At 58.2% G+C, this 26770-nt stretch overlaps 5 protein-coding genes across 5 annotated transcripts; 1 reads left to right on the top strand and 4 right to left on the bottom strand.

The window, feature by feature from the left end:
• Positions 1 to 243: 243 nt before the first annotated feature.
• On the top strand, positions 244 to 6551 carry CASP9 (caspase 9). The gene is made up of 10 exons (XM_066203123.1): positions 244 to 521; positions 1445 to 1664; positions 2050 to 2130; positions 2287 to 2318; positions 2845 to 3021; positions 3695 to 3784; positions 4453 to 4600; positions 4957 to 5136; positions 5314 to 5423; positions 6046 to 6551. The coding sequence occupies exons 1-10, from the start codon at positions 390 to 392 to the stop codon at positions 6136 to 6138; spliced, it is 1263 nt and encodes a 420-aa protein (XP_066059220.1). The 5' UTR covers positions 244 to 389; the 3' UTR covers positions 6139 to 6551.
• A 1438-nt stretch (positions 6552 to 7989) lies between these two features.
• LOC136300464 (chymotrypsin-C-like) lies at positions 7990 to 10600 on the bottom strand. The gene is made up of 8 exons (XM_066202897.1): positions 10534 to 10600; positions 10326 to 10417; positions 10143 to 10240; positions 9936 to 10061; positions 9718 to 9854; positions 9490 to 9635; positions 8160 to 8312; positions 7990 to 8058 (listed from the first exon to the last, which is right to left on the bottom strand). Exons 1-8 carry the CDS (start codon positions 10571 to 10573, stop codon positions 8041 to 8043), a joined length of 810 nt encoding a protein of 269 aa, XP_066058994.1. The 5' UTR covers positions 10574 to 10600; the 3' UTR covers positions 7990 to 8040.
• A 2864-nt stretch (positions 10601 to 13464) lies between these two features.
• On the bottom strand, positions 13465 to 15116 carry LOC136300463 (chymotrypsin-C-like). The gene is made up of 8 exons (XM_066202896.1): positions 15012 to 15116; positions 14804 to 14895; positions 14621 to 14718; positions 14414 to 14539; positions 14161 to 14297; positions 13933 to 14078; positions 13621 to 13773; positions 13465 to 13535 (listed from the first exon to the last, which is right to left on the bottom strand). The coding sequence occupies exons 1-8, from the start codon at positions 15088 to 15090 to the stop codon at positions 13518 to 13520; spliced, it is 849 nt and encodes a 282-aa protein (XP_066058993.1). The 5' UTR covers positions 15091 to 15116; the 3' UTR covers positions 13465 to 13517.
• A 4268-nt stretch (positions 15117 to 19384) lies between these two features.
• On the bottom strand, positions 19385 to 21084 carry LOC136300462 (chymotrypsin-C-like). Its single transcript, XM_066202895.1, has 8 exons — positions 20934 to 21084; positions 20726 to 20817; positions 20543 to 20640; positions 20336 to 20461; positions 20083 to 20219; positions 19855 to 20000; positions 19543 to 19695; positions 19385 to 19456 (listed from the first exon to the last, which is right to left on the bottom strand). The coding sequence occupies exons 1-8, from the start codon at positions 20971 to 20973 to the stop codon at positions 19439 to 19441; spliced, it is 810 nt and encodes a 269-aa protein (XP_066058992.1). The 5' UTR covers positions 20974 to 21084; the 3' UTR covers positions 19385 to 19438.
• Positions 21085 to 21612: 528 nt separating this feature from the next.
• On the bottom strand, positions 21613 to 26405 carry EFHD2 (EF-hand domain family member D2). The gene is made up of 4 exons (XM_066202898.1): positions 26206 to 26405; positions 22985 to 23132; positions 22719 to 22853; positions 21613 to 22580 (listed from the first exon to the last, which is right to left on the bottom strand). The coding sequence occupies exons 1-4, from the start codon at positions 26403 to 26405 to the stop codon at positions 22446 to 22448; spliced, it is 618 nt and encodes a 205-aa protein (XP_066058995.1). The 3' UTR covers positions 21613 to 22445.
• Positions 26406 to 26770: the final 365 nt, after the last annotated feature.

Raw genomic sequence — 26770 nt, 5'->3', positions numbered from 1 at the left:
TGAGCGGCGGCTCCGGGCATTGAGCAGCGATTCCCGGGCGTTGAGCGGCGATTCCCGGGCATTGAGCAGCGATTCCCGGGCACTGAGCGGCGGCTCCGGGCACTGAGCAGCGATTCCCGGGCACTGAGCAGCGATTCCCGGGCACTGAGCGGCGGTTCCCGGGCACTGAGCAGCGATTCCCGGGCACTGAGCAGCGATTCCCGGGCACTGAGCAGCGATTCCCGGGCATTGAGCGGCGGCTCCGGGCATTGAGCGGCGGCTCCGGGCATTTAGCAGCGATTCCCGGGCACTGAGCAGCGATTCCCGGGCACTGAGCAGCGATTCCCGGGCACTGAGCAGCGATTCCCGGGCGTTGAGCGGCGGCTCCGGCAGCGCAGCGCTCCGCGCCCATGGAGGAGCAGCAGCGGCGGGCGCTGCGGCGCGGGCGGGCCCGGCTGGTGGCGGCGCTGCGGGTGGAGCCGCTCTGGGACCCGCTGGAGCAGCGCGGGATCTTCACCCGGCCCATGCTGGAGGAGCTGCAGGTGACCCGGGAGGCGGGACACAGCACCTGGGGTGGCCCCGGGAGGGTCCGTGTTCCCTGGGAGCCGGGGATGGGCACGGCGGGGTAGCTCCTGCATCCCCTGAACGCAGGGGACAGGCCCAAGGGAAGGTCCTGTGTCCCTTGAGCACTGGTGACTGAAGGGTAGCCCCCATGTCTCCTCTCCCTCGTGACAGGCCTGAGAGGGGTGGCTCCATGTCCTCTTGGGCCCAAAGAGGGAACCCATGTCCCCTGAGCCCGGTGACAGGTCTGGGGGGTGGCCTCCAAGTCCCCTCACTCTAGTGACAGACGTGGAAGGGATTGTCCTGTGTCCTCTCGATTCCAAGAGAGACTCCAGGTCCTCTCACTCTGGTGACAAGCTCATAGGGCAGCTCCATGACCCTTTAGCCCTGGTGACAGGCCCAAAGGGATGGCCCTGTGTCCTCTCACTCTGATGACAAGGCCTGGGGTTGGTCTTTGTGCAGATAAGATGTTCAAGAACCCCGCCACTGGTCTCTTCTTGTCCCCAGCTCCAGGCAGTGCCAGGTGTCAGGGTTTCTCTGTCTCCCCATCCCAATCTGATGACACCCTTAAGGTGTTCTTGTTTTCCCCCTTGGTGTCAGGTGACAGGTCTGGGGTTTTTTTTACCCCATCTCATGTCTGGTGACAGTCCAGAGGTGCCTGTTTGTCCCCAGGGGCCAGACTTGGGGTGCTCCCTCTCCCTCTTTCCCTCTAGACCCCTCAGTGGTGCTAGTGTTGGAGGGACGTCAGGGCTGGGGGTCCCTGTGACTATTTCCACTCAGTTTTGCTGTTGTTTACCCCGTGTCCATGTCGTGGGTGCGGATCCCATGTTCCCCTGCTCAGAGTGGTTGGAAGGGCTGCCCAGGCACTGTGTGAACACCGGGTCTGGGTTTTTCTCCTCTGCAGAGCGCTGGCAGCCGCGGAGAGCAAGCCCGGCAGCTGATCATTGACCTGGAGACTCGTGGGAAGCAGGCTTTCCCTGCCTTCCTCTCCATCCTGCGGGACACTGGGCAGGGCGACCTCGCCGAGATGCTGATCCAGGAGTGCCAATCCCAGCCGGTGCCAGCGCAGCTGCCGGACCTGCGGCCCGTGGAGCTGGAGCTGCGGGAAGGAAAACAGCGTAAAAGTCAGTGCTGAGGGTGTGGTGTGTTTTTGGCAAACAGCGGCATGGTGGGGTGGCAGCTGGGATCCTTCTTGGTGTGGGCAAGAGTCTGGGAAGTCATGATTTTTGTTCTCCTGGTGGAGGTGACTATTGGGAGAATCATGGAATCCCAGAATGGTTTGGGTTGGAAGGGACCTGAAAGCTCGTCTCATTCCATCCCCTGCCATGGGCAGGGACAGCTTCCACTGTCCCAGGGTGCTCTAAGCCCTGTCCAACTTGGCCTTGAACACTGCCAGGGCTGAGGCCCCCACAGCCTCTCAGGCCATGTCCCGTATGTCCTGCTTTTCAGCAGTGGAGTCTTTTTAGCTCAAAGTCATCCTCTGTATTTTTTTGTCCCATGTCGTTACAGATGTGATCCCTCACGAACGTTTGTCTATCCCAGTCCAAGCCGAGAGCGAAAGACCTCGAATACCTCCTGTGCTGGCCCAGGGTAAGCCACATTCCAGGCTCTCCTAGAACCACAGCATGCCAAATGCTCGTTTCCAGTGTGATGGGAAGGGGAAATTGAGGTGTTGGGGAAGATGAGAACTCTAGGAGTGCGGTCTTCTTGTGGTGAGCTGAATCCTGTGTCTGTTTTGTGTTGTAGGTTCAGGTGTTGACAAGAGGAGCTATGACCAGGTTAGTGTTTGAGTAGGCTGAAAGTGTTCCCTACTGGGCAAAAACTCTGTCCCTCATGGGTAGCTCCATAAAATATTTCTGGAAGAGCTGGTTCTCACTTTGTCTTGCCTGAGCAATTGCTCTGGGGCTGTAACAGGGCCGATGGTTTCAGAGTGGGTCAGTCATTAGCCAGATCCTCCTTAAGATTACCACAGCAATAACACAAGTTCTTGGCTCCTTTTGGTGAGGCTTGATGATGATGCCTCAAAGAATTTCCCAGAAATTTCAACTTGCAGTTGAAGATGCCACAGATAAAGCAGCAGCCGGTTTTCCCCAATTTAGTGGGTTGTTTCTTGTTCCTGGCTGCTGATGAGAAGATACATGTGGAGAATGGATGCTCCTACCCATCCCTAGGACTAGAGAAATGAAGAAGCTGTGAAATGAGCCACTTTAAGGACTTCCATTCCTCACTGGCATTGTATCCTGCTGGATTAGCCAGCAAGCACCTGAAGTAGGAGTGAGTTTAATTGTGACATGTCCCTGCCAGGATTATAAGATGAAAGCGGATCCCTGCGGACACTGCCTGATCCTCAATAATGTCAATTTCTCCAGAGACTCGGGTCTGTCCACCCGAGAAGGCTCCGACATCGACTGTGAGAAGCTGGAGAGGCGCTTCAGGGCCTTGCATTTCACCGTCCTGACCCGGCGGAATCTGAGCGCTCAGGTGAGGCTGGTTGTGTCCTGCTGTCACCAGGGATGAGAGGTGAGCCCCTGGAAGCAACAGGAATTCTTTAGGGGATGTGTCTTGAGTTGGCAGCACACTGAAAACCTCCCACAAAAAAACAATGTGCATCCTCTTACTTCATTGTTGCTCTGCAATTGCAGCAGAGAGGACCTTGCACGTTTTCATCCCTCTGCATGAATGTTGAATGCTGGTTGTGGTTTGTAGGGATTTGGTGAGGCTGTGTTTTTGGGTTAGCTCGGTCAGCTGTGTCATGTCTGTCTGTGCCATCCTTGGCTGTTACTGGAGAAGTGTTGGGGGAACTTGATCATCTGAAAGTAAAACATGGTTTTCTACTCACCCGCCAGCTCCCAGTTACAGGCAACGGTGTCAGCAGATAAATCACATGGAAATGTGCTTTGGTTTGTGGTGCTGTGTTGTAAAGAGTGTAGAGAGGTGAGAAATCTGTGTGATTAACACAGCCAGTGTTAAATAAGGGCAGGGATGCAGAAACACTCACTCTCTGCCAATGGCTTTTGCCAGCTGTACTTGGGGCTCATGTTACCCTGTGGCAGAGACTGACTGGCTCCATGGCAGTGCAATTAGAGCAGGGCCTGGCAGTAACCTGTGGCTGAGACATGGTTCAAAAAAACTGACTGTGATGTTTTCCACATAGGAAATGGTGTTGGAGCTGCTGAAGCTGTCACGGCAGGACCACAGTGCTTTGGACTGCTGTATTGTGGTCATCCTTTCCCATGGCTGTCAGGTGGGTTTGTCCCATCTCTCCCTTGGTTCCTTAGGCATGGGAAGGGGTTAATTGCCTGTCTTGTGGTCTCACACAGGGTGAGAGGGAAGTGGTCTGTCAAAACCTTGTTCTGCCATCGCAGTAGGTTTCAAAGAGTTACACCCTTATTCTGGATTAAAGAAAACAGGAGCTTCTCTAAGGTAGTCTGATCCAGTGGTGCCAGTGGACAAGTGTTTTCCATTTTGGAAGTAGGGGCTAATAATTTGGAACCGAAGGGAGGTCCCACTCAGCCTCACGCTGTGGTCATTCAGTCCTTCCTGTTCTCCAGCTCTGCCAGAGACATGCTATTAGCAATTAAGCCTGTTTATTCCAGGTCAGTTCTTGAAGGATGAGGAGAGGCATTCTTAGGAAAATGGTGTATGGCATGTGCCCGTTGTACCAGAGGATGAAGAACTCCTTTGCTGGAGGATGTGGGGTATGAGTTGGATAATGGAAGTTGGATTGTTGGGTTTTACTGCATTTCAAATGTCTCCTGGATGTCCCCTCACCTTGACTTGGCCACAGGGATTCCCACAAACACCAGGATGTGTTCTGGTACCTCTATGCCATGAAGCATCTGATGGGAAACAGGTTCCCTCAGAACTGGCCTTGCCTTCTGTGTCACTAGCTCCTGCATTTTCCTCTTGCAGACGAGCCATATTCAGTTTCCCGGAGGCGTTTACGGAACGGATGGAAAACCCATTCCCATAGAAAAGATTGTGAACTATTTCAATGGGTCCAATTGCCCGAGTTTGAGAGGAAAACCCAAACTGTTCTTCATCCAGGCCTGTGGTGGAGGTGAATCTTTGTGTTGGCTCCGGTAGCGTTGGGCTGCGGAGATGTGGTCAGGCTGTGGCTTTGGCTCCCTTTCTGTTCATCGACTGTCCCTCTCTCCAGCTGTCTGCTCACACCAGCTGCCTCTTCTCTTACCATGTGCTGAGAGGCTGCTCCAACTCTTCGCACGCAGTGGGGAATTTTGTATAAACCACCAGTGACTTTGACTCGGCTGGTGCAGCCGAACGGCCAAAAAACCTTATTTTGTTCTAGGGCCTTTGTCCTTTTCTTTCCCCATCTTTTCTTAATGTCAGATGTACAACCGTAAATCTCTTGCATGGCATGAACTTCAGGAGCTGTCTTGTTGCTGCTTTTTTCAGAACAAAGAGATCAAGGCTTTGTAGTGGATTGTGACTCACCCGAAGAGGAGGCTCCTGGGGGTTCTTTGGAGTCGGACGCGACCCCATTTCGGGTTCCATCGGATAAGGTGGATGAGCCTGATGCCATTGCCTGTTTGCCCACACCCAGCGACATCTTGGTTTCCTACTCAACTTTTCCAGGTGAAAACAGCCTGTGCAAATCCTTTTCTAGGTGTGGGGGAATTAGAAAAACAGTCGGAGCTTCCATGGCCAAAGATAGGGGCAGTTTGGGACAACCTGGCTCTGTTGGAGTGGCAGGAACTTGTTGGGATGAGAACAGCAGATGGGTTTTGGCATAACATTCTCGTTTCTCTGAAGGTTTTGTCTCCTGGAGGGAGAAATCGAGTGGCTCGTGGTATGTGGAAATGCTGGATAATGTGCTGGAGCAATATGCTTGTTCAGAAGATCTGCTCAACATGTTAGTGAGGGTAAATGTCTTTTTATATCTGCTTTTTATTGATGAAGGAAATAGTCAGGGGTGTGCTCAGTTGGGGCATGGAGGCCTACACTCAAAAAAGGAGTGAGGATATTGAGTGTTGAGTTTAAGGATGGGCTAATTGGAGGTACTGCAGAGAGGTTTAATTGCAAAGAAAATGTCTGGCCTCAATCTGCCAAAAATCACTGGAGGTTTCTCCAGTGAGGAGTAATCCTGGCAATTCAGGCTTTAATCCTTCTAAAGAAATTGCTAAAAAATGTCATGGCGTGTCCTATCCAAGCTGATGGGATTTGGGTGCTCCTGTAAGCTTGTCCTGGGGGTGGAGGAGCACAGTGCACGGGGATATGGAATGAGTCTGGCTGATCTTCCTTTGTGTGCCTTGTTGACTCAGGATTGCCAAAGTTGCATACAAGTGTAGGTGCCCCAGATGCTTTCTCTGTTCTCCATGGGTAGGAGGAAAGTCCAGTGAGGAGAGAGAGAGAGACGACTTACAGGATCACTTTGTTGTTGTTTTCTGGTCGTTGTGGTGCTTCTTTGGCCATCTTGATGTGGCAACCATTGATTTCAAGGGATGGGGAGAGCACCCCATTCCTCATCCTCTCTCCTGTTCCCAGGTGGCACACGCTGTCTCTGCCAAGGGAAGGTACAAGCAGATCCCAGGATGTTTCAATTTCCTTCGTAAAAAGTTCTTCTTCGTGTGTGACTGACACGTGGGCTTCCAGCCCCCTGCCAAGCACTGGAGATTCTTCCTGTGGCTGAGGGAAATCTGTGCCTGCCACGATCTGGTGTCAGTGCTCCCAGTGGATTTTGTCTGTGTGTCCAGATGTTTGTCTGGAGAAATGTGACCTGCCAGCCCTGGCTTTGCTGTGGAGTGGAGATGAGATGGAGATTGTGCTGTGCCGAGGGGAAATGTTGTGGATGGAGCAGGAAGTCCCTTTGCTGGAGAACAGAGCCAGAGGAGAGCCCTTTTGGCTCATCCTGACACAGCCACGCTCAGCCTCAGAGTGTTTTTCTTTGCTGATCATGATATTTGTGTCCTGTGCTGCCTGGGTAGCTGATTGAGGGGACCAAGGTCTGATGTTCAGAGTTTTGCAGTCAATGATTTTAATAAATGCAAATAAAGAGCAAATCTTTAGCTGCATCCCCTTGTCTGTTCCATCTCCTCATTGCCATTTCAGCACCTCCTGAAGGCTCCTCTGAAGTGGGAAGAGTAGGAGCCTTCACTCAGGTCTGCACTGCTGTCTGGTCATTTACAATGTGGCTGTGCCAGCCTGGGGAGCAGGCATCCTGCTCCTTTTGAGGAGTCAGTCACTAATTACAGCAGGAAACTGATGAGGATTCACTGAAATACCAGTGCTAAGGGAAAGTACTTGAGGAGCTGCTGCAGTGAGGGCCTTGGGTCAGACATCCTGCGTCTGTGTTGGATTTTGAGGGGGGAAAGCATCCGTGGAGGCACCCTTGGGAGGTGCAGAGGCCTTAGGGTAGGTCTGTGCTGAGGGATGTTTGGGGATTCCCAGGGAGCCTGGGAATATCCAATCTGCTTTTGCAGTCACCGAGCATTTCCATACTCCTTTGGGAGCATTTCAAGTGCTTTGAGGGTGCTGCAGGAGGGAACCAATGCTGCCCTGAGCACCCCAAGGAGGGTCCAGCTGGAGCTGGGGTGTGGCTGTGGTGGCCTTGCCTGTGCTCAGGTGTTTGTGAGAGCTCATGTTTATCTCCTTCTCTATTCTCCTTCTCCATTCCCCAGGGGAGTGGGGCTCTGGGCTGCCCTGTGCCATGTTGTCCAGTTTTGTACAGAGCATCTGGGTGTGCAGGTGATCCCAGGGCTGATCCCATCTCCCCTGGACCTGTTCTCCTTTGGGAAAGGTGACCATGCACTCTTCCCCTTGTTTATTTCCCTGCTCCTCTCCCTAAGGAAGCACTGGGCCTGGGGTGTGCTGTGGGCACCCTGGCTGGGGTGGGGGTGACTTTGGGCAGAGATGGCTCAGCCTTGTCCTTCTCCTTTCCATGACATGGACTGCATTCCATGGCTCCTTCCCCAGGGCATCCCTGGCAGAGGTGAGAACAGAGTGTGAGCACTCCGGCAGCACAGGTGGTGGAGGGAATGTGCTGGGGCTGCAGGATGACCCCAGGACCAGCCCAGTTACCTCAACACCCCCATTATAAATCTGCTGCCATTAAGTTACCAGCAAGATCCCCTGAAACATCCCAGCACCAGCCAAGACACCTAAAACCTCCTTGGGCCAACCAGGGGCCCTATAGCCCCCCCCAGGTTCCCTTGAGCCCCCCAGGACCACCAGACCAGATTCCAGCCACTCTCCCATCAAACCACCAGTCAAGCCTTGAACCCTTAGGCTTGGTGATGGCCATGGTTCTGCTCCTAGCTGGGAGTACCTTGTGAGATCTCTGCCCACCTTAGGCTCCCCAGGACCCTGCCCAGCCTCACTGCACGAGGTGGGGGGCTCTCCCCAGCACACAGGCAGAAGCCCAGGACCACAAGACACAGCCCCCTGGTTCTGCTCCACCACGTCCCCTCGAAAGAACCACATGAGACCAGCTCAGCACTATTGCCTTTATTGCACTCAGTACTTGTGCTCCATGCTGCGTCCTCAGTTGGTGCTGATTTTCTGCCAAAGACAAGACATGGGGAGGCTCATGGTGAGACCTCTGGCAGGGCAGGGACAGTGCGGCCAACCCCCTGGCTGGGAGCAGAGGAAGGGGCACCCACCTCGTTGATCCAGTCGATGTAGGCGGACACACGGGTGAAGACTGTTGGCTTCTTGACCATGTTGCATTTCAGGCCAGAGCCGAAGCTGACGATGCCTTCCACCTCCCAGGTGCCGTCCTCACGCTGGCAGTTCAGAGGGCCGCCAGAATCGCCCTGTGTGCAGAGACAGCGTGGGCCGTGGGTCACCCCACATCCCACACAGCACCCGCCGCTGTTACAGACAGGTAGAAGAATTACAGAAGAAAGGCCTTATGAAATTAGGCCTCACTCTGCTAAAATTGCCAAAGCTGGCCTATCATTTCTTTTAAGTGCAGCTAACAAGCAATTTGAAAGTTCCCATGTGAAGCTATTTTAGGAATGAGAAGTCCCTTTAACACAACAATCTATTCTGATGGTGAAAAACAAAAGCACCTGTGCAAACAGTAAGATTTGTCCCATGAGAACCCACAGAGGAAAAATGTAAACATACCTAGAGAGAGAAAATTTGATAGACATACACGATAGCCTTTACTGACCAATGAACTGAGTTTCACTCTATTGCTGACCAGTTAGGTTTAACACAGTGCCTTCTGGTATTGCCTATAAATATGAGCTTTGTGAATAAAGAATTGGCTTTCTGCATGAAGAAAATGGAGTCTTGGCTGATTTAATCCAACAGGCCACCACAGCTCCATCCCCTCCCCTCCTGTGCTTCCCATGGAACCTGTGTCCCTGCACTGCTCCAGCACCGCTGTCAGTCCTGCTCTGGGCTGGGCGCAGGCCAGGGAGCCCAGCATGAAGGAAACTTGACCACAGGTGTGGAGGGCAAAGAGGACAGCCAGTGCTGCTATGAGCAGCATGAGAAGAACAGCCACGGCCAGCAGCGCCCAGGAGAGGGGCGGGGACCAGGACAGGAACTCGATGGTGGGGTTGAAGCAGTTGGGGTTGAAGCAGACCTCGCTCCCTGCTGGGGCCCACTCGCCCAAGCCACAGGCCTGGCAGTCAAAGGGGTCTGTGGAGGACATGGACACCTCACACACCTCGGGGCTGGGAAGAGCTCTGCCACAGCGCAGGGCCCGGCCCGCAGCTCCCTGGGCTCTGCTCACCCGTCTCACCTGCTCCTCCGTCGGACACTCCCAGGCCTGGGGCAGCAGAGGGGGCTCCTTTCCCAAAAGACCCCCCACCTAAAATTTACCCTGGGGACTCCCAAAATCCATGGCCCAGGCGGAGACTGGGACTTGGCTGTGTGAGGCTCAGGGCCGTGGGGGCTGTGGGTAGGAAGGGGCATCACGCAGTAACCTGGACAGGATCTGCAGCAGTGGTACCACCACCCCGCAGTGCCCACACTCACGTTGCACCCAGAGACGACGCCGTCGCCGCCGGCGCACACCATGGTGTTGCGGACCGTGCTGCCCCACCAGTCCCACTTGGAGCAGGTCTCGTAGTCCACCACGGGCAGCAGAGCCTGCTGCAGGGCGTCGGCCAGGGGCCCGTTGGCTGCAAGGACAGTCACACCTCACACTCTGCACACCCCCTTCCCAGGGACTCCAGGGGACCCTCCTGGGGACCTTCTGCTTACTCCTGATGCGTCCCCAGCCGGTGACATAGCAGGGGTAGTCGTTGGGCAGGATCTTGTCAGCGTCCGGCAGGCAGGAGGCACGGATGGTGTCACTCTCCTGCACCTCCTCTGCCAGCTTCACCAGGGCAATGTCGTTGCTACAGGGGGACACGAACCATGAAGGTGTGGCTCCCAGGTTTCTTGCCCTACACCCACTCCCGGCTGTATTCCATCCCTACCGAATAAGGAAGGAGTTCCAGTTCTCATGAACAATCGTCTTCTCCACACCCACAGCAACAGAGCCTGTCTCGTCATCTGTCAACAAGTCCTGCTTGCCCAGCACCACACGGTAGGTCAGGGAAGAGCTGCCAGGGAGAGATGGGGTGTCAGATCCCACAGATATCTCATCCTGCTGGTACAGACCCCTTGAGAACCCCAACACCCACCTGATGCAGTGGGCAGCTGTCAGCACCCACTGGGGGGCAATGAGGGTTCCACCACAAGTGTGGGACCAGGATCCAGAGTGGCTGTACTGCAGGGAGATCTGCAAGGGCAAAGGGGGTCAGAGCAGGAATGTCCCCATCCCTGTCCCTCTCCCTGTCCCCATCCCTGTCCCTGTGCCCCCTTACCTGCCATGGCCAGCTGTGGGGTACGGCGTCCTCACCGCCCACCACGCGGGAGCTCAGCTGTGGTGGCACGGCCGGCTGGCCGCATCCGTAGGCTGTGTGACACCCGGCAAAGGGACATCAGGGGCTGCCTGTGCCCGTGCCCGGGGCCCTGGCAGGCCCCACCGTCCTGTCCCCCCCGGCCCGACCCTTCGCCACACCCTGCACCCACCGTAGCCCAGCAGCAGGACGAGGCAGACGGCTCCCAGCATGGTTGTGCTGACCAAAGGTGTGGCAGTGGGGCCGCTCACCCCTCTTATGGTGTCCGCACTGCCGGGGACCTTGGAGTGGCCCCGCCTGCCAGGGACATGTGGGGACTGTCCCACGCTGTGGGCACAGGGGCTCCTCAGCCCCACGGCCCCATGGCCTGGGAACGGCCACATCTGCCCAACACGTGCTGGCACCGTGCTGGGGCATGGCGGGGACACGTGGCCCTGCTCTGGGAATGGGCAGGGTCCCCTCTGGGGCACAGCTGGTGGGCAGCCCCCCACCCATGATGCTGGTAGTGGGGTGCTGGGCAGCCCTGCTGCCCCCCAACCCTGAGCACTGACTCCCCCAGGACACTCCCTGCCCTCAGACCCTCAGTCCCTCAGTCCCTCAGGGATAAGGTGCTCCCTTTCCTGAAATGCCACTGAGTCCCTATCAGTGTTTGTGCACCTTGTGTACCTATCTTTGCCACATTTGGGTGCATGTTCCTGGCTGCTGCCTTGGCTGTGGATCATCTTGGATGCCGGAGGCACCTTCTGTACTCGGGAAAGCCTGGGGATGTGTGGCTGTGCCATGTACAGCTAGAAAGTGCATGCCTGAGGATTTGGGGGGCTTTTGCTGCCATTTTAGACTGCTGTGTTGATGGTTTGAAGCTGCAGAAGTTTGTTTTAGGGTTTTTTTGTATCATCTTTGGCTGGTGGTGGGTGCCCCAGGGCAGTGGTGGGGGCCAATGCCCACATGTGGCTGGAGAAGAGCACCTGGACGTATGTGGCCACTTCTGCCAGGGGGAGCCAGGGCCACCCAAGCACTCCAAGGGGGTCCAGCAGGAGCAGGGATGTGGCTGTAATGGCCATGCCTCTGCCCAGGGCTTTCCAAGAGCTCAGTGGTACATGTGACCCCTTCCCCACACCCCTGTGGTGTGACATTCTGGGCTGCCCTGTCCTGTGTCGGCTACTTTTGCACAGAGCACCTGGGTGTACACGTGATGCTGGGGCTGATCTCATCTCCCCTGGGCCTGTTTTCCTTTGGGAAAGGTGACCCTGCGCTCCTCCGCTTGTTTATTTCCCCAGTTCTCTCACCAAGGGAGCCTTGGGGCTGGGGTGTCCCATGGGCTGGGGATGCAGGGAGCTGGTGCTTGACTTTGGGCAGAGATGGCTCCGTCTTGTCCTTTTCCTTCTTCCATGACATGACCTGCAGTGGCTTGTCCCTTCCTGGGCCATCCTTGGTGGAGGTGAGAGCGGAGCAGGAGCACTGCAGTGGCACAGGTGTGGTGTTGGGAGGTGTGGTGGAGCTGGAGGACGGTGGGGGCGCAGGGAGAGATGGAGTAGTGCTCTCTTGGGGTTACTCCATGGACCCCACTGCGCTTCTCCCTCCTCCTTGTGTTTCAGTGCTGGATGTCCCTGAGGGGAGCCTGGGGCTGGCACCATGTGTCGGGGCTGTGCTTCCCTATGGCTCGGTGCCACCAGCATCAGGATGCTGCTCAGTGTCAGGGGAGTTTGTTCATTATTGTATGAGTACTTATATTTCAACAGTGATGTAAAAGATATGAACTTGACAAAGTTCTGCTGTATTCTTTTCAACTTCCCCTTACTCTCCCGTATTGTTAAATACTTAATAATGGACGCATCCTGTAGAGTGTGTATAAGATGTAACACACTTAACAAAAACAAAGTTTACACTTCTTTAGGTTAACTTGTAGATTTAATGTGTCAGTTAAAATTGTATGAACATAATATAACAATAACTGACAATTAACACGTAAATCTAACAAATATTCATTAAACTCTGTGCAGCCTTAGAGATGAAAAGTGGTTCAGGCTGTAGTCACTCTGTTTGTTCAGCTGGAGGAGGCTGAGGTCAGACCTCACTGGAGGCTGCAGCTCCTCCCTGGGGCAGCTCAGATCTCTGCTCTCTGTGACCAGGGACAGTCCTTCCGGAGGGAAGGGCTGGAGCTGTGTCCAAGGAGAGACTGGATGTGAGAAAAAGGTTCTTCACCCAGAGGGTCACAACTCTCCACCACCTCCTGGGCAGGGGGAAACTGGTTTTTGGGGTGACACACACTGTGGGGGGTGCCCATGCCTGGCTGGGTGGGGCAGGGCTGATGCCCCAGCGCAGGTGATTGTGGCACTCCGGGGCCTTGTCCAGGCCTCCTCCCTCCACCAAATCCTCTCTGAGGATGGGACACAGTGCACAGGTACACACACACCAGGGTCCCGCACTCCCAGCCCAAACCACTGTCCCCATGGCACATGTGGGCACATGCAGAGGGGACAGGGGCACCCCACATTGCCCAGCTTCCCATGGACAGCCTGGAGCTCTCCACCCAAGGCAGCAGATCCTGCTGCCAATCCTATGCCAGTGTCCCAAGCACCTGGCCCCATCCTGCTGGGCAGAGTAGCCAGCTCCACGCATCATCTGACTGGCAGGCCTTTAATCGCCTTTGGGGTGATCCCTACAGGTCCTTTGCCACAGCACGTTTCCTGTCCATCCAAACCATTCCCCACCCCGCATCGCTCTTCACCTGCTAAAACTTTGGTCAGGTTGACAAGTGCCAGTGAGGTCCCCTAAAGCACCCTGGGAGCTACCAAGTGTTCCCGATCACCCCCAAGGGCCAGCTGGGTTCCCTGGAGCTCCCCTGAACAACCTGGACTGACTCCAGTCCCTTTCCCATCAAACTACTTGCTAAATCTTGAGCCTCTTGGCTCAGCCATGGCATGAGGACTGGAAGCATCTTGCAGGATGTGCTCGACAGCCTCCCCCGAGCCCTGCACAGCCTCATTGCGTAACAGGAACACCTTCCCCAGCACACAAGCATCACCTTGGCATCACCAGCCCCAGCCCTGGATGTGTGCCCCCAGTGCTACCACAGCCCCCAAAAAGAACCAGCGAGACCAGCTCAGATTTTTGCTTTTATCTTGGTCAACAGTGGTATCGCCACATGCCGCGTCCTCAGTTTGTGCTGATTTTCTGCCAAAAAGACACGGGGGGTCACGGTAAGAGCCTCAGTGGGGCAAGGACAGCCCCTGTGTGGGGCAGAGGAAGGGGCACCCACCTCGTTGATCCAGTCGATGAAGGCAGACACCCGGGTGAAGACTGTTGGCTTCTTGGCCACGTTGCAACCCCGGCTGGAGACAAAGCTGGCGATGCCTTCCACCTCCCAGGTGCCGTCCTCACGCTGGCAGTTCAGGGGGCCACCAGAATCGCCCTGTGTGCAGAGACACTCGGTACCACTGCTCCTGGGCACCCTGCCAACAATCCCCTCATCCCTCCTGGCCATCCACCACCACGGCTCCATCCCCTCCCTCCCAGTGGCCGTGGCTCCCCAACATCTGGACACCCACCACCCCACAGTGCCCACACTCACGTTGCACCCAGAGACGACGCCGTCACCGCCAGCGCACACCATGGTGTTGCGGACCGTGCTGCCCCACCAGTCGCTCTTGGAGCAGGTCTCGTAGTCCACCACGGGCAGCAGAGCCTGCTGCAGGGCGTCGGCCAGGGGCCCGTTGGCTGCAAGGACAGCCAAAGCTCGTACCTCACACCCTATGCCTGCATCCCCTTCCCAGGGACATGCTGGGGACACCACACTTACTCCTGATGCGTCCCCAGCCGGTGACATAGCAGGGGTAGTCGTTGAGCAAGATCTTGTCAGCGTCTGGCAGGCAGGAGGCACGGATGGTGTCACTCTCCTGCACCTCCTCTGCCAGCTTGATCAGGGCAACGTCGTTGCTGCAAGGACACACGAACCATGGTCTCTGGCCATGAGAACAGGGTCCCTGGCCATGGGGACAGGAGTCCATGGCCACACCTCCCATGACCCACCCCTGATGCATCCCATCCCCTACATGATGAAGAAGGAGTTCCATTTCTCATGGACAATTATCTTCTCCACACCCACGGCTACAGAACCGGGCTCATCATCCTCTGACAGGTCCTGCTTGCCCAGCACCACACGGTAGGTCAGGGAAGAGCTGCCAGGGAGAGATGGGGTGTCAGATCCCACAGATATCTCATCCTGCTGGTACAGACCCCTTGAGAACCCCAACACCCACCTGATGCAGTGGGCAGCTGTCAGCACCCACTGGGGGGCAATGAGGGTTCCACCACAAGTGTGGGACCAGGATCCAGAGCGGCTGTACTGCAGGGAGATCTGCAAGGGCAAAGGGGGTCAGAGCAGGAATGTCCCCATCCCTGTCCCTCTCCCTGTCCCCATCCCTGTCCCTGTGCTCCCTTACCTGCCATGGCCAGCTGTGGGGTACGGCGTCCTCACCGCCCACCACGCGGGAGCTCAGCTGTGGTGGCACGGCCGGCTGGCCGCATCCGTAGGCTGTGTGACACCCGGCAAAGGGACATCAGGGGCTGCCTGTGCCCGTGCCCGGGGCCCTGGCAGGCCCCACCGTCCTGTCCCCCCTGGCCCGACCCTTCCCCACACCCTGCACCCACCGTAGCCCAGCAGCAGGACGAGGCAGACGGCTCCCAGCATGGTTGTGCTGACCAAAGGTGTGGCAGTGGGGCCGCTCATCCCTCTTACGGTGTCCGCACTGCCGGGGACCTTGGAGTGGCCCCGCCTGCCAGGGACATGTGGGGACTGTCCCACGCTGTGGGCACAGGGGCTCCTCAGCCCCACGGCCCCATGGCCTGGGAACGGCCACATCTGCCCGACACGTGCTGGCACCGTGCTGGGGCATGGCGGGGACACGTGGCCCTGCTCTGGGAATGGGCAGGGTCCCCTCTGGGGCACAGCTGGTGGGCAGCCCCCCACCCATGATGCTGGTAGTGGGGTGCTGGGCATCCCCGCGTCCACCCCAAGCTGAGTACTGACTCCCCCAGGACACTCCCTGCCCTCAGACCCTCAGTCCCTCAGGGATAAGGTGCTCCCTTTCCTGAAACGCTCATCACTGGATGTCTCTTAGTCCCTATCAGTGTTTGTTCACCTTGTGTACTGTTGGAGTCCAGGGCATCCCTTTGAATGCCCTGGAAAGTCACAGACCTCGACAGAGACGTTTGAGACCCGAGCAAGAGGGTTTGAGATCTGTACAAGAGGGTTTGAATCGTGGACAGGGAGTTGTGGAGCCGGTCCAGGTGGTTGGGGACCCTGGCACAGAGCCCAGAGAGGCACAGCCTTTGACTTCAGTCCAGGGAAAAAACTTCTAACACTGAGAGAAGAATTACAAGTCACAAAGGTGTGACAGACAGTACTGTAGAGTGTCACAGGGTGAAAAATTTTATAGTTTTAGGGTTCTTAGTATGTAGGTGCAAGGGGAACAAGATGGAGGATTTAGGGTCGTGCCCTGAGTTCTTCCTTCTTCTCCCCTGGCCTCCATCTTCCTGTGACGGTGGCACAAAGTAGTTTAAGGAGATTGGGTCAGCGTAGAGTTGACCCCTTTAGTACAAGTAATAAGCATTGGCACATAATTGTAAATAAGATGTACATAATTATCAGTATAAAAGGTAGCGACCTCCCATTCCGAAGGGGGGGTCGTCCTGTGTCCGAGCAGCAGAACAGACCTCGGCAGGGCACAGAGAACATTGTAAGATAAGAAATAATAAACAACACGAGAAACCAAGAAAAACAAGACCTTGAGGAGTCCGTTTCTTTCTTGCTCCTGGCACAGGGCTTTCAGAGGGCAAAAGACTCTCTTGAACCACCACCGGAATTTCGGGCAAAAGAAAACCAAACCTGAGAGTGTACCCATCTTTGTCATGTTTGGGTGCATGTTCCTGGCTGCTGCCTTGGCTGTGGATCATCTTGGATGCCGGAGGCACCTTCTGTACTCGGGAAAGCCTGGGGATGTGTGGCTGTGCCATGTACAGCTAGAAAGTGCATGCCTGAGGATTTGGGGGGCTTTTGCTGCCATTTTAGACTGCTGTGTTGATGGTTTGAAGCTGCAGAAGTTTGTTTTAGGGTTTTTTTGTATCATCTTTGGCTGGTGGTGGGTGCCCCAGGGCAGTGGTGGGGGCCAATGCCCACATGTGGCTGGAGAAGAGCACCTGGACGTATGTGGCCACTTCTGCCAGGGGGAGCCAGGGCCACCCAAGCACTCCAAGGGGGTCCAGCAGGAGCAGGGATGTGGCTGTAATGGCCATGCCTTTGCCCAGGGCTTTCCAAGAGCTCAGTGGTACATGTGACCCCTTCCCCACACCCCTGTGGTGTGACATTCTGGGCTGCCCTGTCCTGTGTCGGCTACTTTTGCACAGAGCACCTGGGTGTACACGTGATGCTGGGGCTGATCTCATCTCCCCTGGACCTGTTTTCCTTTGGGAAAGGTGACCCTGCGCTCCTCCGCTTGTTTATTTCCCCAGTTCTCTCACCAAGGGAGCCTTGGGGCTGGGGTGTCCCATGGGCTGGGGATGCAGGGAGCTGGTGCTTGACTTTGGGCAGAGATGGCTCCGTCTTGTCCTTTTCCTTCTTCCATGACATGACCTGCAGTGGCTTGTCCCTTCCTGGGCCATCCTTGGTGGAGGTGAGAGCGGAGCAGGAGCACTGCAGTGGCACAGGTGTGGTGTTGGGAGGTGTGGTGGAGCTGGAGGACAGTGGGGGCGCAGGGAGAGATGGAGTAGTGCTCTCTTGGTTACTCCATGGACCCCACTGCGCTTCTCCCTCCTCCTTGTGTTTCAGTGCTGGATGTCCCTGAGGGGAGCCTGGGGCTGGCACCATGTGTCGGGGCTGTGCTTCCCTATGGCTCGGTGCCACCAGCATCAGGATGCTGCTCAGTGTCAGGGGAGTTTGTTCATTATTGTATGAGTACTTATATTTCAACAGTGATGTAAAAGATATGAACTTGACAAAGTTTTACTGTATTCTTTTCAACTTCCCCTTACTCTCCCGTATTGTTAAATACTTAATAATGGACGCATCCTGTAGAGTGTGTATAAGATGTAACACACTTAACAAAAACAAAGTTTACACTTCTTTAGGTTAACTTGTAGATTTAATGTGTCAGTTAAAATTGTATGAACATAATATAACAATAACTGACAATTAACACGTAAGTCTAACAACCATTCATTAAACTCTGTGCAGCCTTAGAGATGAAAAGTGGTTCAGGCTGTAGTCACTCTGTTTGTTCAGCTGGAGGAGGCTGAGGTCAGACCTCACTGGAGGCTGCAGCTCCTCCCTGGGGCAGCTCAGATCTCTGCTCTCTGTGACCAGGGACAGTCCTTCCGGAGGGAAGGGCTGGAGCTGTGTCCAAGGAGAGACTGGATGTGAGAAAAAGGTTCTTCACCCAGAGGGTCACAACTCTCCACCACCTCCTGGGCAGGGGGACACTGGTTTTTGGGGTGACACACACTGTGGGGGGTGCCCATGCCTGGCTGGGTGGGGCAGGGCTGATGCCCCAGCGCAGGTGATTGTGGCACTCCGGGGCCTTGTCCAGGCCTCCTCCCTCCACCAAATCCTCTCTGAGGATGGGACACAGTGCACAGGTACACACACACCAGGGTCCCGCACTCCCAGCCCAAACCACTGTCCCCATGGCACATGTGGGCACATGCAGAGGGGACAGGGGCACCCCACATTGCCCAGCTTCCCATGGACAGCCTGGAGCTCTCCACCCAAGGCAGCAGATCCTGCTGCCAGTCCTATGCCAGTGTCCCAAGCACCTGGCCCCATCCTGCTGGGCAGAGTAGCCAGCTCCACGCATCATCTGACTGGCAGGCCTTTAATCGCCTTTGGGGTGATCCCTACAGGTCCTTTGCCACAGCACGTTTCCTGTCCATCCAAACCATTCCCCACCCCGCATCGCTCTTCACCTGCTAGAACTTTGGTCAGGTTGACAAGTGCCAGGGGGTCCCCGTGGAGTCCCCAAGTGGCTCACATGGTGCCAGGTCTCGTGCCAGTGCTCCTGGGCCCCGGTGCAGGTGCTGGTGTTGCTCTCTGGGCTGGTGACAGTCCAGTGGCACCATGGCTCCTAAACCAGGCACTGTCCATTACGTCCCCCGCCGAGCTCGAGGTGCTGCCATCCATCCCTGCTCACTCTCCTCCTCCTCCTCACCCTGTGAGGATCCCAGCTGGGTTCCAGGAGCCACAATGGGATAGTGGTGTGATGGATGGCTCTGCTTGGGGGCTCACGGTGCAGCACCCACCCCCACTTCCTGGACGGCCCCTTCCCACCTGCTCCCACCAACATGCTGCCTTTTTCCTGGAAAACTTCCCTGTCTCCTCCAGGGCAGCCCTGACTCCTCCTGAGAACCCCACAGCTGGGGGTCCTGTCAGCTGCCCACCACCCACCTTGTTCTTCCAGCCACCATGGAAGGAGATTCATGGTAAGATGCTCCACTCCTGGGCCACGTCACAGGTCCTGGAGATGGAGCCAGCAGTGCCAGACAGCTCCCAAGAGCTCCATCTCCAACAGAGCTCCTGCAGCCACCCCTGAACCCCTCCCAAAGCAGTCAGACTCTCTCAAGTCCCCCAAGACCAACCCAGTTCCCTCCAGAACCCCACTTGAAAGTCGGCCCTCATCTAGGCAGTGCCAGTGAGGTCCCCTAAAGCACCCTGGGAGCTACCAAGTGTTCCCGATCACCCCCAAGGGCCAGCTGGGTTCCCTGGAGCTCCCCTGAACAACCTGGACTGACTCCAGTCCCTTTCCCATCAAACTACTTGCTAAATCTTGAGCCTCTTGGCTCAGCCATGGCATGAGGACTGGAAGCATCTTGCAGGATGTGCTCGACAGCCTCCCCCGAGCCCTGCACAGCCTCATTGCGTAACAGGAACACCTTCCCCAGCACACAAGCATCACCTTGGCATCACCAGCCCCAGCCCTGGATGTGTGCCCCCAGTGCTACCACAGCCCCCAAAAAGAACCAGCGAGACCAGCTCAGCTTTTTTGCTTTTATCTTGGTCAACAGTGGTATCGCCACATGCCGCGTCCTCAGTTTGTGCTGATTTTCTGCCAAAAAGACACAGGGGGGTCACGGTAAGAGGCTCAGTGGGGCAAGGACAGCCCCTGTGTGGGGCAGAGGAAGGGGCACCCACCTCGTTGATCCAGTCGATGAAGGCAGACACTCGAGTGAAGACTGTTGGCTTCTTGGCCACGTTGCAGCCCAGGCCAGAGCCAAAGCTGACGATGCCTTCCACCTCCCAGGTGCCGTCCTCACGCTGGCAGTTCAGGGGGCCGCCAGAATCGCCCTGTGTGCAGAGACACTCGGTACCACTGCTCCTGGGCACCCTGCCAACAATCCCCTCATCCCTCCTGGCCATCCACCACCACGGCTCCATCCCCTCCCTCCCAGTGGCCGTGGCTCCCCAACGTCTGGACACCCACCACCCCACAGTGCCCACACTCACGTTGCATCCAGCGACGACGCCGTCACCGCCAGCGCACACCATGTTCTCCAGGACAAGGCTGCCCCACCAGTCCCACTTGGAGCAGGTCTCGTAGTCCACCACGGGCAGCAGAGCCTGCTGCAGGGCGTCGGCCAGGGGCCCGTTGGCTGCAAGGACAGCCAAAGCTCGTACCTCACACCCTGTGCCTGCATCCCCTTCCCAGGGACACGCTGGGGACACCACACTTACTCCTGATGCGTCCCCAGCCGGTGACATAGCAGGGGTAGTCATTGGCCAGGATCTTGCCAGCGTCCGGCAGGCAGGAGGCACGGATGGTGTCACTCTCCTGCACCTCCTCTGCCAGCTTGATCAGGGCAATGTCGTTGCTGCAAGGACACACGAACCATGGTCTCTGGCCATGAGAACAGGGTCCCTGGCCATGGGGACAGGAGTCCATGGCCACACCTCCCATGACCCACCACTGATGCATCCCATCCCCTACATGATGAGGAAGGAGTTCCATTTCTCATGGACAATTATCTTCTCCACACCCACGGCTACAGAACCGGGCTCATCATCCTCTGACAGGTCCTGCTTGCCCAGCACCACACGGTAGGTCAGGGAAGAGCTGCCAGGGAGAGATGGGGTGTCAGATCCCACAGATATCTCATCCTGCTGGTACAGACCCCTTGAGAACCCCAACACCCACCTGATGCAGTGGGCAGCTGTCAGCACCCACTGGGGGGCAATGAGGGTTCCACCACAAGTGTGGGACCAGGATCCAGAGCGGCTGTACTGCAGGGAGATCTGCAAGGGCAAAGGGGGTCAGAGCAGGAATGTCCCCATCCCTGTCCCTCTCCCTGTCCCCATCCCCGTCCCTGTGCCCCCTTACCTGCCATGGCCAGCTGTGGGGTACGGCGTCCTCACCGCCCACCACGCGGGAGCTCAGCTGTGGTGGCACGGCCGGCTGGCCGCATCCGTAGGCTGTGTGACACCCGGCAAAGGGACATCAGGGGCTGCCTGTGCCCGTGCCCGGGGCCCTGGCAGGCCCCACCGTCCTGTCCCCCCTGGCCCGACCCTTCCCCACACCCTGCACCCACCGTAGCCCAGCAGCAGGACGAGGCAGACGGCTCCCAGCATGGTTGTGCTGACCAAAGGTGTGGCAGTGGGGCCGCTCACCCCTCTTACGGTGTCCGCACTACTGGGGACCTTGGAGTGGCCCCGCCTGCCAGGGACATGTGGGGACTGTCCCACGCTGTGGGCACAGGGGCTCCTCAGCCCCACGGCCCCATGGCCTGGGAACGGCCACATCTGCCCGACACGTGCTGGCACCGTGCTGGGGCATGGCGGGGACACGTGGCCCTGCTCTGGGAATGGGCAGGGTCCCCTCTGGGGCACAGCTGGTGGGCAGCCCCCCACCCATGATGCTGAGCACTGACTACCAGGACACTGCACCCCTCATGCCACCACCCTGCAGGGCACAAGATCCCTTTATCTCACTCTTGATGTGGTCAAGACCAGCCAGAACCCCACAGGTGCCACAGGGTGGGACAGGCACAGGTATCAGCATCACTGCTGATGGCCTTCAGTCACTCCATGTCCCCACACCTGGGTCAGGCCCCTGCTGCTTCCCACGCTTGTCTCTGTTCAGTGCCACCATCTCCCATCACATGGGAACCACGTGCCCCTGGTCACACTCCACTCCCCAGATTCCTTCCCCCCACTCAAGCCCCTGCCACAGACTTGCCCATCCCACAGCTGCACCCCAGCAACCAGCACTTAAGAAATATAATATTTATTTGGGATTAAATTAAAAAAAAAAACATAACACACCCCCATGCCACCATTCGGGGGACACTGTGAGACAGGTGTGGGTTTTTACAGCAACCCACAAACACGAGAGCCTCAGTGACCAATGGCAACCACTTGTGGCCACCACGCTCATCCTGCCAGGCTGAACACAACATGAAAAAAACATAATACAGCCCCATGAGCCTGCAGCTGCCTTTCTGTACGTCTTTGACCAAATGAAGAGAGACACAGCTCCTGGGGGGCTCCATGTCGGTGGGGTGGACACCCACCCCCCAGCACCACACACACACACACACACACAGAGCCCCTCTACCAGCACCTGGCCCTTACCATGGCTTTTGTCACTGGTGTCACACACAGCAATACCAACAGATGCCAAGCCAACGTGGCCACCATGACACCCACCAAGGCCACCTACGAAAGCCCCCATCCTGCAAACCTCCCAGTGCACTCACAACACACAACAGTCTGGGCACAGGTGTCCCAGGGACGGACATTCTGGACAGAGCTCCCCTGGGACTCGGCAGCAGCATCCCCCAGTGCAGCTGCGGGCAGAGAACAGGGTGCTGTTCAGGGTGGGGGGCACGCTGGGGAGGTGGGGGGCACGGACAACACCTACAGACACCACAGCAAGAGGGGAGGGGGGAGCTGGGGCTGATGGGGCTCTGCCAGCAGCAGAGCTGCCGGGGTCCTGCCGGGGTCCTGCCGGCAGCCCGGGGGGCACACGGGCATCGCTCCCCACATGTGGCACAGGCAGCGGTGCCACTCTGGGCACAGCTGGCCAGTCCTGCCTGCCCCTGTCACTGCGTGAAGGTGGACTGCAGCTCCTTGAAGGCTGCCTTCCTCTGCTTCAGCTCCTCTGCCTGCTTCTTCTTCTCCTCCTGCTCTGCCTTGATCTCCTCCTCGAACCTGCTGGCTTCATTGATGGCTTGTGCCTGTGGATGGAAATGTCTGCCTGTGACCTCTGCCAAGCTCTCCTGTCCACCCCAACACCTTCACCTCCTGCCTGCCCGGCACCAAACTGCCCTGGTGCACTGCCAGGCTGCAGTGGGACCTCCTGAGCCCTGCCTCACCTTGGCCTCAAAGAAGTTCTTGGCACCTTTCACCCCCTCTGTGGAGACATCGATCTCAGAAAGCCGGGCCAGGGCATGCAGTCCACTGTCCTCCTGCAGCTCACCTGCTGCTGCCTTCCGGAAAATCAGCAGGAACTGTGAGGGGAGATGGCAGTATTGGCTCTCTGAAGACCCCAAAGCCACCACAGCCACTGCCCACCTTCTCACCAGCCCAAACAGTGGCTGGAGACATCTCCCTGCCAGCGTGGAGCCTCCTATCCCCTCACCTCTCGAAAGCTGAGCTTGCTGTCCAGGTCTTCATCCACCTCCTTGATCATGTTCTTCAGTCCCAGGTGTGTCTGTGGAGCCCCCAGCTTCTCCATCATCAGCTTCAGCTCCATCAGGTCAATGAAGCCGTCTTTCCCTGCGTCGTACCTGCAGGATGGCAGCACAATCCTGACACATCACCACGGGGTGCAGAGCCCACACAGCCCCCCACACTGATCCCCCCAGCAGATGACCCCTGTGTGCTCTCACACTGGCTGGGAAGCAAAGAAGGATCAGCAAGGGCTTGGGCACTGATGGTCCCCGGCAGCTCTCCAGACCACAGGGAAGCTGCTGCTGAACCGCTAACAACCCCCCGGAGCATTATCCAGAATCGTGCCTGTTTCCGTGCAGCACTTGGCAGGAGAACCTGCCAGGATGCTGCCAAGCCTGCTGCCAGCTCCCTGTGCCAGGAGCCTAAGCACACACTCCCTTTGGCTGCAGCGTGGGATAACAGGCCATGGGGCTAAGCCCATGTGGGATTGCTCCCCATGCCACCACCTCCTCCTCACTATGACACCTCCAGGTGACCCACCCTCACTGCCCAGAGCCTGTGCCATCCATGCTCCACCCCTGGCCAGGTGCCTGGGCTTGGCTGAGAGCTTTGGGCACAGCTCTGCCCATTGATGCTGCCTACAGACCTGTCAGGAATGCCCCTCCTGAGACTCCTGCCTGTGGCCATGCCACAGTCCCCTCCAGCTTCCCTGCAGCCACCCCACTGTCTGCTCCCCTGCCCGCTGCCCGCCCACTGTGGGTTGTGCTGGCACCACGCTGCTGTGGCACAGTGGAATCTCCACGGGGAGCCAGCACGGAGCCACGCTTTGTACAGCTCCACACGTTGTAGGTGGGCAGCTACACACTGCACCCGTTGTGACAGGGCTTTTTCTTTTCTGTATCTTGTCACTGCAGCAGCCACGCAGAGCCCCGGCCCCCCACGCTGCAGGTCCGTGACTCATCTGCACCTCCCCTGCTGCTGTCTGCTCTGTCTGTGTCTCCAGCAGAGCCCTCCTGATCTGACAGGGACCCCAGAATGGGGCTGGTCCTGCTCACCCCTGCCTACTGCTGCCATCTGTCTCAGAATGGGGCTGCGAGCACAGATCCCACATGACTTTTGCCTCCAATACCCCTCTTGGAGCACGGGATCATAGGATCAAGGAATGGTTTGGGTTAGAACAGACTTTAAAGACAACCTCATTCCAGCCCCCTGCCATGGGCAGGCATACCTTCTGCTATCCCAGGTTGCTCCAAGCCCTGTCCAACCAGGTCTTGGACACTTGCACGGACGGGGCAGCCACAACTTCTCTGGGCAACTTGTGCCAGGGCCTCACTACTCTCACAGGGATGAACTTCCTCCCAGTATCCAAACTAACCCTGCCCTCTGTCACTTTCGAAGACTTTCCTCCTAGTCCTGTTACTCTATGCCCTTGTCCAAAGTCCTTCTCCATCTTGCATCCCAGAGTTTCTGTGCAAGGGGCGAGATGCCTGGCCTGACTTTGTCACTCCATCCCACACAAGCCACCTCCCCAGATGCAAGGCACTTCCTTTCTCTCAATCCCCTCCTCTGTTGTTTTGGGATACCAGCATCCCGCATCTCCCAAAGGGCACCACCTCCCCTGCAGAGAGCCAAAACCCTTCCCCGCATCACTTTATCCTCTACAGCCGGATTGTCACATCCCGAGGACAGCAGCAGCGGCGAGGACAGAGAGGCAGGGCTCTGCTCCAGAGCATCCTTCCCTTGGGAGACCCCCCGGCACCCAAACCTCCCCAGAGCCTCGCAGCCCGGGCGCTGCTCCTTTCGCTGCAGCGACACGCCGCAGCTGCCAGAGCAAACACGTCTGCTCCGCACGCCGCTCCCTCGCCTGCGCGGCGCCGACACCCGCCCTGCCATCTGCGCCCAGAGCACCCCCGGCACGGCCACCCATCGCCCCCGGCACCGGGAGCTGCCACTGTCCCCTCCCGCGGACCCCGAGCACGCTGTCCCCGCCGCACGCTCCCTTCTGCTGCAGTGCACGGCTCGCAGCGTCTGGCTCGCTGCCATGTGCTGGCGGTGGGTGACAGCCCCCCAGGAGGACACGGGGAACAGGGAGGCTCCGTGCACCGCCAGGGATGCTGACAGGGTGTGCCTGCACCCTACGCAGCCCCCCAACCTTATGTTTCGGCGATCTCTGCCTCCAACCCCCCCAGTTCCTCCACCCCCCCCGCTCGGGTCCGAGCGAGACCACCCAGGATGCGGATCCTCCTCCCGGTGCCAGACGGGATGAGGGGCATTGGCGTGTCGCAGCCATGCCTTCGCCTGTGCCGTATCTCCGCGCTTTTCCCGGAGTTGCGCTGTCTCCACGCCTCCTGCACAAAGCACCCAGCGCGGGATCCATGGGGATGCTCCGGGCTGTCCCGTTGGCCCCTGGCGATTGCCGCGCGTAGCAGCGTGACCGCGGCTGGAGTCACCCCGAGTTCTGGCTGCCCCTGGAAATTTCCAGGGCTGGAGGCTCGCTGCCAGCTCCCCCCCTTCCCCAGGGGCCGCGGGCCGAGCTCGTGCTCCGAGTCACGCTCCGCCACGCGTGGTGGCATGCAGCGCGGACAGGGATGCTGAGGACACGCCAGCCTGGCCTCTGCGGCCCCGGGAGCTGCAGGGATGTGGGATCCCTCGGTGATGCGGCAGAGGGAATGTGGGGGTCCCCGGTCCCCTCTTTCAGACCCCTTTCTCTGACCTCAGCGCCAGGGGGACAGGAGGTTCCTTCTGCGAGAATTTAGGGGCGCACAGGAACGCCTCCTGCAAGGAGCCGGGGGGAGATGTCCCCAGCACCAATCTTGTGAGGGGTTTTGGGAGGAGAGGGGTGTCCCTGGCATCCCTCCTGAGAGGGGCAGGAGGGGGATCCCTCCTGCAAGGAACTGGAGGCGCCTTGGCATCCCTGCTGCACAGAGCTGGGGCGGGGGGAGTCATGGACAAGAGGCCGGGGGATCCCTCCCGCAAGAGGCTGGGGTGCATGGAGGTCCCTCTCACAAGGAATGAGGGGATCCCGCCCGCAGGCACGGGGCGGGAGGTGCTGGAGCATCTGCCCTGCCAGGAGCCGGGATACCGGGGATGCAGGAACCGGGATGTCGTGGGTGCCGGCTGCCCGGGGTCCCGCGTCCGCCCCGGCGCTGCCACCCGGGGACCCCCCCTCTCCCCGCGCCCCCCACTCACTGTCGGAAGAGCCGTTCCATGTCGCGGAGCTGCCGCCGGGAGAACTCGCGGAACTCCCCAGCGGGGCTGAAGACGCGGCGGCCGCTGCCCCCTCCGGGCGAGCCCTCGCCCACCGCCCGCCCCGCGGGGCTGCCCGGCGCCGGCCCCGGCCGCGGCCCCCGGCCCCGCCGCCCCTCCGGCTCCTCCGCCGCCGCCGCCATGGTGCGGTGCCCGGATGGCCGCGCCGCTCCGCCCCGCTCCGCCCCGGGGCCGGGCTGCGGCCCCCCGGCTCCCACGCCCGCCCCGGGGGGCTCCGGTTGCCCGCCCCCGGCAAGCGCAGCGCCGTCCCCTCGGACCGCCCAGCCCGCCCGGCTCCCGCACCGGCCCCGAGGGTCCCCTCCCCGCCGCCCTCCATCAGCTATCGCCGTCCCTTCAGACCCCCTCCCCTCCACCGGCAACACCGGCAGGGCTCATCCATCCCCCGGCGGGATCAGCCCGGGATGATCCTTAGGGTCCGGCATCACCAGTGGGTCCCATCCCCCGGTGGGATCCCCCCGGACCATCTTCAGGGTCCCTTTCAACCCAA

The sequence above is a fragment of the Chamaea fasciata genome, unplaced genomic scaffold (assembly GCF_029207755.1).
Source record: "Chamaea fasciata isolate MVZ Bird 193981 ecotype frontalis unplaced genomic scaffold, bChaFas1.0.hap1 SCAF_23, whole genome shotgun sequence".
NCBI classification, from domain to species: Eukaryota; Metazoa; Chordata; class Aves; order Passeriformes; family Sylviidae; genus Chamaea; species Chamaea fasciata.
The sequence above is the reverse complement of the archived record's forward strand: the minus strand, read 5'-3'. Positions and strand labels throughout refer to the sequence as shown.

Bases quoted from the DNA above. Each gene is read 5' to 3' on its own strand.
- CASP9 (XM_066203123.1), top strand. From the start codon at position 390: ATGGAGGAGCAGCAGCGGCGGGCGCTGCGGCGCGGGCGGGCCCGGCTG. The intron at 2,131-2,286 runs GTAAGCCACATT...TTTGTGTTGTAG, and splicing joins ACCTCCTGTGCTGGCCCAGG to GTTCAGGTGTTGACAAGAGG. The intron at 3,022-3,694 runs GTGAGGCTGGTT...TTTTCCACATAG, and splicing joins GGCGGAATCTGAGCGCTCAG to GAAATGGTGTTGGAGCTGCT.
- LOC136300464 (XM_066202897.1), bottom strand. From the start codon at position 10,573: ATGCTGGGAGCCGTCTGCCTCGTCCTGCTGCTGGGCTACG. The intron at 10,062-10,142 runs GTGGGTGTTGGG...TCTCCCTGGCAG, and splicing joins ACAGCTGCCCACTGCATCAG to CTCTTCCCTGACCTACCGTG. The intron at 9,636-9,717 runs GTAAGCAGAAGG...CTGTCCTTGCAG, and splicing joins CGGCTGGGGACGCATCAGGA to CCAACGGGCCCCTGGCCGAC.
- LOC136300463 (XM_066202896.1), bottom strand. From the start codon at position 15,090: ATGAGCGGCCCCACTGCCACACCTTTGGTCAGCACAACCATGCTGGGA. The intron at 14,896-15,011 runs GTGGGTGCAGGG...GGTGTCACACAG, and splicing joins CGTCCTGCTGCTGGGCTACG to CCTACGGATGCGGCCAGCCG. The intron at 13,774-13,932 runs GTGAGTGTGGGC...CTCTGCACACAG, and splicing joins GCGTCGTCTCTGGGTGCAAC to GGCGATTCTGGTGGCCCCCT.
- LOC136300462 (XM_066202895.1), bottom strand. From the start codon at position 20,973: ATGCTGGGAGCCGTCTGCCTCGTCCTGCTGCTGGGCTACG. The intron at 20,641-20,725 runs GTAAGGGGGCAC...TTGCCCTTGCAG, and splicing joins CCCACAGCTGGCCATGGCAG to ATCTCCCTGCAGTACAGCCG. The intron at 20,220-20,335 runs GTAGGGGATGGG...GTGTCCTTGCAG, and splicing joins TGGAACTCCTTCCTCATCAT to CAACGACATTGCCCTGATCA.
- EFHD2 (XM_066202898.1), bottom strand. From the start codon at position 26,405: ATGGCGGCGGCGGCGGAGGAGCCGGAGGGGCGGCGGGGCCGGGGGCCG. The intron at 22,854-22,984 runs GTGAGGGGATAG...CTCCCCTCACAG, and splicing joins GCAAGCTCAGCTTTCGAGAG to TTCCTGCTGATTTTCCGGAA. The intron at 22,581-22,718 runs GTGAGGCAGGGC...TTCCATCCACAG, and splicing joins AGAACTTCTTTGAGGCCAAG to GCACAAGCCATCAATGAAGC.